The 12,807-nt window shown below is 38.3% G+C and overlaps 1 protein-coding gene across 1 annotated transcript in view; it reads right to left on the reverse strand.

The window, feature by feature from the left end:
- LOC111149725 (nebulin) overlaps window positions 1-12,807 on the reverse strand; it is a 201,455-nt gene that overhangs the window by 87,031 nt on the left and 101,617 nt on the right. The window contains exons 63-68 of the mRNA XM_022507000.1: window positions 11,958-12,065; window positions 9,947-10,258; window positions 7,864-8,067; window positions 6,430-6,534; window positions 6,177-6,284; window positions 5,443-5,754 (exon numbers count right to left, since the gene is read on the reverse strand). Of these exons, the coding sequence (XP_022362708.1) occupies window positions 5,443-5,754; window positions 6,177-6,284; window positions 6,430-6,534; window positions 7,864-8,067; window positions 9,947-10,258; window positions 11,958-12,065 (1,149 nt within the window). The remainder of the gene's footprint in view (window positions 1-5,442; window positions 5,755-6,176; window positions 6,285-6,429; window positions 6,535-7,863; window positions 8,068-9,946; window positions 10,259-11,957; window positions 12,066-12,807) is intronic.

The following is a 12,807-nucleotide window of genomic DNA, read 5'->3' on the forward strand; positions in this document are numbered from 1 at the left end:
AGGAAAGGAAAGAGTACACAAGAGTCAAATCTATGAGAGCACAATGCCAGCAGGCCACACACTCCCTCTATTCAAATCAGCTGGGTGGCCAAACCCATGAAATAGAAGAATCAACATTAAATATTAATGTTTGGGTATTACATCCCCGGCACGCATCACTGGGAGAAGTTCACAATATCCCACAGGAATTGGAGCAGTGCTGACAAGGGTCACTTGTGGGATGACAGATAGCAATGGCACATAATTTTGTTTTTATACAAGGTTGAGCTTCTGTGCTCGCCATTTGAAATCTGCCTTTTTTTACACTACTGAGAATAATATCTGTAAGAATTTGGGAAAATAATGTCTTTAGATGTATGTACAACGAGGAAAAGATATATACTTTTATCTGTATATACCTCTCTATATAAAAACATAAATATATACATATACATTTTTCCTACATGTGCCAGATAAATTTAAAACCAACATTTCCTTATGTTCACATTTGCTTCTGAAATTTAGCTATCTACTCATGCAAATGTAATGGGTTTAAACAACTGGGACTAAAATTTTATATCTAATTACATAGAATAGGAGAGTGATTTTTTTTTTTTTTTGTCTTCATGAAAAAGGCCTAGCCACATGAGAAGGAATCTTCTGTAAGACAGAAAATGTTCCACAGTTATTCTACTACGATGAAATGTACAGATTATGTTAGGTTCTATTAAGATTACCACTTAAATTATGTCCCTAGAGAATACACCATGATGATATACAGAGACACACATCTCCCCAAGAGCCTGGTGATGATATACGTACATCGCTCTGCAGTTCGTAGGCCTTCTTAGCCTGGATCACATCATTCTGATCTGGCAAACATGTCCACTGGTGCAGATAATTGCGATAATCAACATCACTAACCAGGACCTGACATTTCTTGGCCTGAACAATCGACATCATGTCCAACGGTGTATTGTGAATTCCTTTAGACTTCTCATAAGCTTTCTTGTATTCTCTGTCACTCTGGATCTTGGCAGCATGTATAGACCATACCAATTTGGGGTCATCTTGCAGGGTGCGGAAACCCACATGGTGGCCCAGTTGCTTACGGTAACCTTCTTTGTATTTGTACTAAGGTTGAGAAGAATCAGATAAAAAGACATATGAAAATAACATAGTAAGAGGACTTTTTATTGTTTTCAGAATATTCTTCTCACTTTAATAGAAATTTGTCTCAACACTGGCCGTCATTACATAATTCAGTTCACTTTAAGGAAAATGGATAGGGCTATTTTAGGTAGTTTGATAAAGAACTTGAGTAAAGCAGGAGGAAATAGTATGGTACCTTGATAGGTAGTTTGATAGAGAGCATGAGTAAATCAGGAGGGAAATAGTATGGTGAATAAGAGTAATTACAAAAAAAAATCATAGCTGACATTTACTGAGCAATTACTATATGCCAAACACTATTACGAGTGCTTCAAATATCTTAGGTTGATTCATGTGAGATCGCTGAATTTTTTAGTTAAAAATAGTTGCATAGCAGCAAGTACAATCTCATTTAATCTTCACAACATCTCTGTGAAGTACATACTATTATTATCACATATTTCAGATGTGGAAAATAAGACACAGTGGGTGTAATCATGGTCTCCAAATTTGCCTAGAAAGTGGAATATTAAGTCAGATGGTCCCCCCAAGAGTACTAACAATCCCTCAGACAGGAAAAGGCCATTTGTGTGGTTTTGGAGACAGATTAAAAAAAAGGTGTATATTTCACAGGAATGGAAAGCAATGTTGTTGGTTTGAATCAGAAGACAACAAAAGGCCTGGGGACAAGAGTTTCCATTTTGCCCACACCTGTCGTAAGTGTCTTAGTACTAGAGTAAGATAGTGTCTCTTTTCTATATTTGGATAACACAGAATAGTTTGGACAAAAGAGGGGGAGAGAGAGCCGGGAATAAGGCAGATACTATAGATTGGCTATTGTTTTTAGAGATAAATATGATAAATAAAAGGGAAGAAACAGGTGGCTACAGGAGATAAAAAATAGAGAAAAACCCAGAGAAGGGGAACAGGGTTGCTTAAAGATTTGGAGCTGGAGGTGGGAGGTAGGGAGCTTGGTAGGATAATTATTTTGACTAAGTTTTTAAATTGCTATTAAATGAACTTCAAAAGGTTACTGAGAGCATTACACATAAGCCTCCAGTATAAAATCTTATATATGTAATGGGATTTCAGTCTTAAGTCTCATATGAAACTTTCAAACATGATCTATATTTATGAAGAATGCCATAAATATTTGAGGAATAAAATGACACTGGTCACAATCAAATATATTGATCCCTGAATTTTCCCTAGAATTCTGCATAGATTCTTCATGTTTTCTTACTTCTACTTAGAAACGACTTAGAAATCATTTATACATATACCTCATCTATACTAACCTTAATGGGCTTCATTCCATTTTAATGTATTTAAAAAGAGAAAGTTTATAGCGCAAAACAAAATGAAATTTTTTACATAGATTTTTAAAACCCCCCAATTTAAAAAAAATACTACATTTGTTGTAAGAAGAGAAAAACCACAAGGAAATAGAGGCTGTACCTCACTGGCAATTTCTCTGGAGGCTTTGGCTTGTTTGATTTCAATAGCATCTGCTCTGAAGTCATAGCCTTTCTGCTTGGTCTCATTCCAGTCTTTTTGGTAAAGTTTCTATTGAAGGAAAACATAGGTTTACAAAACTTGAAAATAAGTCAATATACTCAAAGTACTGAAAAAATGAATCATGCGACTTGATCTAAATGAAGACAGCATAAGGAAAAACAGTGATTTCTGAGTTCTTCTTCTGGTTGTTGGCTATCTCCTTTATGGAATGCAGGATACTTCTGACCAAAGTTTTAAAGCTAAACTTGTAGATCTACTAAATGTTTGAATATTTGTCTTCATCACAATATGGTACACATCTGAAAATACCCCACCATACAACACATGGAAACTAAGAATCAACTGTGAAGCTAGAAAACCTTCATCAAGATACCATGAAAGGTCCAGTGAGATTTAATTTTTCCTAATGTTGTCTTCTGACTTTTCAGAGGTCCCTGCTAAAGGGATGTGACATAGATATTTATATGTATCTTACTCTTTGGATAGGATTTAAAACTGTCCTTTTGCTTTTCTAATGGCTTTGAAATGTCAAACAAGACACTTCTGGATCAATCAAAAGCCTATAAAGATAGAAGAGACCATTACATCATAATCCCTCAAGAGAAATTTAACGAGGGATTCCATTATTCTCAATTCATATATGATGAAAGAGTTGTGGACATTGGATATAGAACAATGCTTTCAAGATTGAAGGGAGGACCCCAGTAAGATTCAGACATCCCAACTCTTTGCAGTCCTGGGACTCAGCCATGATCTAAACTAATGTTTAAAAGAGAGAATTTCCATTCATATTGCATTGGGAATGGGAGCTAAAGAGAAAACGTGTAGCACCAATAGCTGTACATATCTCTAAGATAGGTAATTTGTCATTATACCACCCCCGAGCTGAGATGTATTGTCCTATAAAGGCATTTACACTTCATATTTATGCCACTTACATTGCTGATTTGCATGGCATTTATGTGGGCCTGCAGCATGATTGGCGTGTCAGAAGGAATGGTGATATTGGTTTTATCTTTATTCCATGCATCTTGATATAGTTTCTGTGAAGAGAAGAGAAATACTACATTAATAGTGGATATCTGAAATATTAAGCCTCAGAAACTAACCTGGAGAAATTCTTTTAATGTTTGTGATGGTTAACTATGTGTTAACTTGGCTAGGCCACAGCACACAGATATTTAGTCAGACGTCATTATAGATGTCTCTGTGAAGATAGTTTTCAGATGAGATAGACATGGTTATCAGCAGACTTTGGTAAAGCAGAGTACCCTCTGTAGTGTGGCGGGCCTTGTCCAACCAGCTAAAGGACTTCAGAGAAAAAAGTCTGACCTCCGCAGAGCAAGAAGGATCTTGGCCAGCAGACTGTCTTTGTTGCTGGGCTGTGACTCTTCCTTAGGTCTCCAGCCTATTCTGCAGACTGCAGACTCGCCAGCCTCCATAATCATATGGCCCAATTCCATAAAATAAATCTCTTGGGGTGTGTGTGTGTGTAGACACTCATACAGTCTATAGATCTATCTACATCTCTCTCATATACATATATATACACATATACGTGTAGTACACACACACACACCTGTATCTATACATACCTATATCGCCTGTTGGCTTTATTTCTCCAGAGCACCCTGACCAATACATTATACCATTTAAAATGCAGCATTATGCTACAGGTTTTAGCATTTAATAGGAGTTAAGGAAGTATTTGTTCTACCTTGCCTGGGCCTATACCAAACTAGCCTACAGATTCTTAGAGTTGCTCCCGTCACTCTAAATCTTCCAAAAGGCACAGCCCACGTGCTCGGTTTGGGTGAGGTCATCTGAGAACAGAGTCCCGCAGAAGACATGGCTGGTGATAGGATGGTTCTCACCTCACTTATTTGCAGAGAGTTGGTTTTTGCCAGGACAACATCCGGCGTGTCAACAATGGACGTGAACTTCAAGGCTTCTGGCCGCGTTCTATAAAGTCTTTCATTTACCAGGCCTTGAGCATTCTTCACCCTGTTCATTTCTACAGAGTCCTCTGGCATCCAGCCAATGCCACGCAGCCACTCCAAGTCCGCCTTATACACGCTCTACAAAGGTTTGAGACAAATAATGTTCCCTGGTTAGACACACCACCTCATAATTGAAAAGTAAAGTCTGTGGGAGTGAGGGACCAATAAGCACAGGACATGGTGCTTCCCAAAAAGGAGGAGCTGAGATTTTATAGGACTCAGGGGTTTTAGTATCGATGACAAGAGTCATCTGTAAAAGCGTACTTACATATACTAGCTGTGAAGAGTGCTAAAATGGTAATAATGCTGAATTTCATAATTATTTGACAATTCCAAAAAAAATTATAGAACAGAAAGCATTTTTAAAGGAAATCTTGTTGAATCTCATTCCATTTTATTCCTACAGTAATTAACTGTAGAAAACTCTGTTTAGTGTATTGGCTGTAGTATAGTAGCGGCAGTTACTTTAAAAATACTCAGATAATTAAAGTATGTCTGTGATCTATTTTCCCTGCCAGAAAGTACAGATGAAAGGAAGAAAACAGTCTGGCATCTAGGCCAGGGGATACAAGACATGGCCTAAGTCAGGTTCTTCATCTATATTCTTGGATTCCCAGGACATAACCCCTAACTATGGATTATGTATTAAACAACAGGAGTGGTGCCTTCCTGGGGGTGTGCAGTGCACACAATCCATGAGTCTATCCACAGAAGGGTCCACAGAGGCACTGTCTGGACAACTAATAAACATACGTCCTCTTATTCCATCTTCCCCAAAGTTTGTGTTACGTACATCGCTCTGTAGTTCATAGGCCTTCTTTGCTTGGATGATGTCGTTCTGATCAGGTAAGCACGTCCAGTGATGCAGGTAATTTCGATAATCAACGTCACTGACCAAAGTCTGAGATTGCTTGGCCATCACAATGCCTAACATGTCCACTGGGCTACTGAATTTGGTCTTCCACTTCTGGAATTCCTTCTTGTATTCCCTTTCACTTTGAATCTTCCCTGCATGTATGGCACACATAATCTTGGGGTCATCTTCAACACTCTGGGCTCCAATGTGGTGGCCTTTCTGTCTCTCATATGCTTCTTTGTATTTGTACTAAAATGAGAGAAATATAGGTTTAGAAACCCAATTTTAAGAGGGATTTTTAGAAACCCAATTTTAAGAGGCATATGCTTGCTGACAACTACAGAAAACATGAATACCCACAAGCAAATGGGTAAGAATTTCATATGGCAAACATTTTGGCATCTCTGCATAATTTTAAACTCTTTTACACTATTGTAAGCTGTTACACTATTGTAAACTGTAGTATATTCATATACCTTCATTGGTGTAGCCCTTAGCTACAATTCCAAACTATGCTATTCTTTTCTGTGACAACAAAGGGACAAAGTCTTAGAAAGTAGGAAGCAGGAGTGGGGGATACATGTGGAAACAATTGAGAAATGTGTCCCACCAGCCTCACAGAGGCCATTCAACCACGTGACACCAAAGAGGGCTGGATAGAGAGTACTTACGTCACTGGCGATGTCCCTTGAGGCCTTGGCACTTTTGATGGAAATGGCATCAGCCCTCAGATCATAGTCCTTCATTTTGGATTCATCCCATCCCTTGGTGTAAAGTTTCTAGGCGGAGGGTAATACACAACGGAAAAATAAAAGTGTTTTGGAAAAGTTAATAGGCCAATTTTCTGGACAGGAAATTGTAAGGTGGAAAAAGTATTTTAATGAATCCTAGAAAGCCTTAAAAGACCATTGGGAAGCCTCTTACTTGGCTGATATTGGCAGAATTGCTCTTGGCCAGCAGAATTTCGGGGGTGTCCGGCATCACATGGATGGAGGTTTTGTCAGCATCCCAAGCTTCTGTGTATAAATGCTATGGAGGAAGTGAAGTAAGCCTTTCATTAGAGCCCATACAAGACAATTATTTTCAAATTATTTCACTGTGTAAAAGCCTTTTCAAGGCTATTTAGAGGTGAGGGAAGCAAAAGGGTACTGGGAAAAGAGAAACGTGATAGTACTTAAGTATTTAAACTGCCATATGATAGCTTCATAGCTAATATGAAGTGATAGAATGGTCTTGATTATGAATTCTTTTCTTCCAGTGACTCTCAAGCTTACTCATAGACCCTCCAGGGATGGAACCTGGCTATAGAATTATGATATAGTAGAAATCCCTAGACCTCAGAGTTAATCCCACATTCAAACCCAACCCCACTATGCCCAAGCTGTGTAATCTTGAGAAAGGTACATAATACCTTATATCCCTCATTTCTAAGAGAGAGATAATCATATTTTTACTGAGTGTTCTTTGAAGATTAACCCATAACATAAGTAAAATGCCTGAGTCACAGTAGGCACTCAATAGATTCTATGGTGTTTCTTATTATTACTGTGGTTGCTGTGATAGGTATGGTATAAAAAAAAAAAGATTTTCTAGAGTTTTAGTACTTTAGGCTTTGGAGTTTGGTATCTGAGAGTCAACTTCCTATTCTGCACTGAGCAGAATCTCACTACCTCACTACCTGAGTATCTGGCAGATGTCCCAGCAGGTGTGGAAGAATTCAAGTAAGTTCAATTCAATCTAAAATGTGCATATTAAGGACTTATCCATTGGATAAAGAATGAGCCCTGTATCAATAAACAGATTGCTAGAACTCTGGAAAAATGAATTGATTATCTATCTTGTGTAATGATACTGAAAGCAACAGGAGCAGCTCCCTTCCCGGAGTAGATTTCCATAAACAAATATGAAAGAGCAAACCAAGAACTAATTTGAGTTGTTTGCCAGCACTGCTATAAACACTGTGTTTTCCAGCTTCAGAACAAAATGCTAGGTGGCTATACATTCCTTACAAGGTGCATAAAGAGAAGTCAAGGGTGGGAGTCTGCTCTGCCGGGAAGAATGTACAGGGAAAACTAATGGATGGGTGGATGTCTCCATGCCACTGCTCAGAAGAGTATGTGCATTACTCCACAGACCTTATCCCAGGCTACGCTTCCTCATGCACCTGATTAGGGGATACAATATTGAGAAGCACACGCAGGCCCAACAGGAAATCAAACAGATGCACTGCTGAAGATTGGAGAGAAAATCAGGCCCATCATATCTCCTTTCTCTGGAAAGGCTTGTGGGCATTTCTCACTTTATGAGCCAAGGGCATGGAAAGTGAGACTCAGGAAATGGAAGGAGGTAGATACTCACCTTGCTCATCGTCAGGGCATTATTCTTTGCCAGGACAATCTCTGGGGTGTCTGTGATGCATGTGAATTTGAGCTGGTCTGCGGGCTGGCGGTACTTCCTTTCACTCAGGATTTCTCCAGCTCTCTTCACCTTCTCGATCTCTACTGAGCCAATGGGCACCCATCCAATGCCTCTCAGCCACTCGAGATCAGCCTTGTAAATAGCCTGGAGACAAAATAATGTCAAATATCACCTTGACAGTCTGGTGTCTGATCTTGATTTAGCACAGACAGACAATGTGTAAGACTGAATCTTACTTATGTGAATTTCTGGGAAGACCCACAGAACTGACTTACTTTGGTGAAGAGTGGCTAGCTAGCCAAACACTTTGTCCCTGAAGGTAGCCAGTGTTTATTGGTTTAAGACAAAATCTGTGCTCATTTTGGCAGTGCATACACTAAGGACTCGTAACATCTAATAATATGCAATCAATTTCATTGATGCAAAACCATTTTAAGGAAATTAGTGACTGCCACCTGATAGAAAGCATTCTCTGATTTGATTGCCTATTCCTCCTTGTGTGGGAATAGTATTCTGTCAGAATACTGCTTGTTCCTATCCCATGGGGCAGTGGTCTTCACAACCAGCCATACGTCATAAAGATGAATGCTACCAGCTGACCACATGTTGAATTCATGTGTTTTCTGGGGACGACAAAAAGGGTATCTTTTTTCATGTGATTCTATATACATGCTTCTAAACCAGAGAGTACATGTATTTTTACTCTTATTTATCTTACCCTCAATCCCCTTCCTTGTGTTATAATTCAAGTAAAAAAAACATTTTATTCTCTTCTTCATTTTTCTTTGAATTTAAATATTTGGCTAAAGGAGAACTTCTCTGATAAGTAAAGGTAATATATACTAGCTGTTTGTATGTTTTGTTTGTATGTTTTTTGAGGAAAACTCTTTTTTACAATGTCACTATGTTTATCACTCTTTCAAAAGTGGCTGTTTGTCAGAGCTTGATCAAAAAGACAAAGAGCTACTATACCAATGAGGTAGCATTTGAGTCCCAAGGACAATCTACCGGCTGACAACAAAAGTGCCTCACATATTTCTAAAGAGCTGTTTTCAGCTTCTTAGAAAAATTGTCTCAATATGTATAGTTCATCCTTAAACTTCCTTGCACAAGTAATAGATATTTCTTTTAACTGAAGCAGTCAGAAAAATGATAATGAAATCAATTCATTTGGAAAATTAGGGTATGTTAAACCAACAATTCCGAACCTGACATCAACGAACTTGAATAGAAAAACATGATATCTTTATTTTTATTAACCTCTAATTGAAATAGAACCTTTCTTTTGATTTAAGTAGAGGTTACAGATCATAGTAGCATTAGCACTATGTGAGACTTTGTCAGCAATTAAAAAATCACAAATATTTTCATGTCCTATTACAGTTGTTGCAGGCATCCTGAAATATTTATGTATTTATGCTCATTACTTCTTTGAAATTAAATTAGTTATTGCACCCAGTGCTAGATCTTTTATTTAATGTGTTAAAAAGTGTGCATATTACATCATAGATACAGTTTAATATCTTCATAACCATATTTCGATATGATCAATTTCTTTTGAAACATATATACTGCGTTGTATGCATTTCATGACATTGTCTTGAGAAGCTGTCCCTGGTCTCACAGGATTGCCAAAAGATTCCATGGTAAAAAAAGTTAGAATCACTTTAAAAAATCTTTTAAACATATGCTGATGCGGTCAGCACCAAGGAGTTTATCTGTCACATGGACCCTCTCTATCCCCAAAGCCAAAAAGGTAATTCACCTAGTAAGACCTCCTTCTCCTCTTCCTAAGGGAAGGTGACCTTGTCTGAAACAATCCTCTCCTTTCTTTTGCTAATAACTTCCTTGTTCTACCCTCCTTCCTATAAAAACCTTCTGTTTTTTTACAACTCTTTGGAGTTACCCTCTGCTTGCTTGGTGGATTGCTGCCCCATCCATGAACTCCTTAATAAAGCCATTTAAATCTTCAAATGACCATAACAGAAATAAACACATGCTGATAAATATCAGACCCACTCACATCACTCTGAAGGTCATATGCCTTCCGGGCCTGAATGACGTCATTCTGATCAGGCAGACACATCCATTCGTGTAGGGGATGTCTATAGTCTACGTCACTGACTAAGGTCTGACACTTCTTAGCCAGCACCAACCCCAGCATGTCCACTGGGCTGCTGAACTTGGTCTTCCACTTCTCAAAGTCCTTCTTGTACTCCCTGTCACTCTGGATCTTGGCCACATGGATCGACCACATTATCTTGGGGTCATCCTCAACATTCCGGGCCCCAATGTGGTGGCCGAGCTGTTTGCGGTAGCCTTCCTTGTACTTGTACTGAAAAAAGAAAAGGGATATGGGTCTAATGTTAAGAACATCTCATTTATACTACATTTTATAATTTCATACACACATTACTTCTTTGGATTTTTCTTTTCCTAGTGTGAAGGAGAAAGGTTAATATTATCAACCCCATTTTACAAAGTAGAAACCTAAAGCCTAGAAGGGTTTTAGGTGATTTGTTCAAGATGATATCACAAATAGGTGAGACCTACTAGTTCTTAATATTTTTCCTTTCTATTAAACTGCACTACCTCTATTACATGTGATTACATAACAAAGAAAGATAAAACATCCTGTACAATCTAAAAGAATGTCTACTGGGGCGCCTGGGTGGCTCAGTGGGTTAAGCCTCTGCCTTCGGCTCAGGTCATGATCCCAGGGTCCTGGGATCGAGCCCTACATCGGGCTCTTTGCTCTGCGGGGAGCCTGCTTCCTCCTCTCTCTCTCTGCCTGCCTCTCTGCCTACTTGTGATCTCTGTCTATCAAAATAAATAAATAAAAATCTTTAAAAAAAAAAATAAAAATAAAAGAATGTCTACTTGGGGCGCCTGGGTGGCTCAGTGGGTTAAGCCTCTGCCTTTGGCTCAGGTCATGGTCTCAGGGTCCTGGGATCGAGCCCTGCATCGGGCTCTCTGCTCAGCAGGGAGCCTGCTTCCCCCTTTCTCTCTCCCTGCCACTCTGCCTACTTGTGATCTCTGTCAAATAAATAAATAAAATCTTTAAAAATAAATAAATAAAAGAACATCTACTTAAAGGATGTGACTATTTTTTTTTTCTAAAAATGTGTTGTTAAGGATATTTTAGAATCTATCTCTTATCATTAGAATTTATACTGAATGCCCTGAATGAGAGAATGGGCTACATTTAGATAGTCTCACCATAAAATATCTCACTTATTAGCGTGTTATGTCATTGAACTTTTCCCAAGATAGAGTCATGCCTTGGGTTAATATTCTATACTTTTAAAATTTAAGAATAACATGGTCCATTTTACTGTGAGATGATCACTGTGTGGGCTTCTCTAGAAAACGTTTTGATTATAGAAGGAATGAGGCAGAAGTCTACAGCACAGGGTACTTCCAGGAGAAAGCTTGGATTTGGGTTCTAAGGAGCTCTGGTACAAAATGAGACATAAGGCACCTTCAAGAGATGTTTTTCATGAGAAGGGAAGGGATATAGAGAAGAGACAAGTGGGTGCTGAGAAAAAGCTTCGGTTACTTCTCAATTTGTCCATATAACCAGTTAGGGGCATCTTGGTGGGGGAACCTCATCAAAAGTTACAAAGAATGAAACAAAACTCTAAAACACATCCATCATTGAGTCTTCCTTTAACGCCAGAATAAATGATAGAAATAGTGGGAAAGAATTCACATTCTTATTGGCTGACTTAGATGTGCTTTCAATGTTTTTACAATTGCTGCTCAACTTCTGAGATTCAAAAATATGAACCTGTTTTTAGTGTGTATAAAACACTCATTTTTAAAGACTCTACCTCTATGACCCTGACTGATTAACAGGGATAATGGACACAGTATCTTGTGGTTTTGTTTTTAATTGCAATGTTGTACATGGGGGAATCACTACATGAAACTGAGACTTGTAGAGATAACCAAAATTCTGGCAAGAAAAATGACAAAAGCTGCCATTTAGGAACATCTTTGAGTAAGAAATGCCTCTTCCAAAAACAACTTACATCGCTAGCAATATCTCTTGAAGCCTTGGCCGCCTGAATTGGGATGGCATCCAAACGTAAGTCATAGCCTTCCCTCTTGGACTCTTCTAAAGCAAGTTTATAGAGTTTCTGTAGAAAAGAGAGTCATTAATCATTACTCCTTTCATAAAAAATAAAGCTGTTTATTATTAAATTTTCTCTGTCCTCATTTAAACTGTAGAAAGAAATCCACAAAATCAAGTATGAGGATGGGTTTCTACAAAACTGCTTCATAGGTGCTTAAGGCCTTTAAAGCACATGTTCTAAACTTTGGGATTTTATTGATTGCTAAATTTTAAAAAATATATGGGTTGGGGTGAGATCAGCATGTGGTTGCCAAAATTTCATTTTGCCAAATAAGCACATGGAAAAAAAAAAAGAAAAATAACTACTATCACCATCATGATATAAAAGAAAGACCATCTTGGGGCACCTGGGTGGCTCACTGGGTTAAAGCCTCTGCCTTCGGCTCAGGTCATGATCCCAGGGTCTTGGGATTGAGCCCCACATCAGGCTCTCTGATCAGCGGGGAGCCTGCTTCCCACTCTCTCACTCTGCCTGCCTCTCTGCCTATCTCTGTCTGTCAAATAAATAAATAAAATCTTAAAAAAAAAAAAAAAAAAAGAAAGGCCATCTTAATAGTACAGAAGGAGATAGAATAAGGACATTATTTTCAAGTTGAATATATTTGGATTTAAGAAAAACTCCCAAGTATTGTACTTATTTTTTCTCATTTTGCTATGGACTATCATCACAGATCACGATCAATCTGTACAGTAGGCTTTCAGAATAACTGCCCTGATGAAAATGCTGGTCCTGAGATGCCTAAAAC

This window comes from Enhydra lutris, unplaced genomic scaffold (genome assembly GCF_002288905.1).
Source record: "Enhydra lutris kenyoni isolate GAN:26980312 unplaced genomic scaffold, ASM228890v2 scaffoldscaffold1, whole genome shotgun sequence".
NCBI lineage: Eukaryota > Metazoa > Chordata > Mammalia > Carnivora > Mustelidae > Enhydra > Enhydra lutris.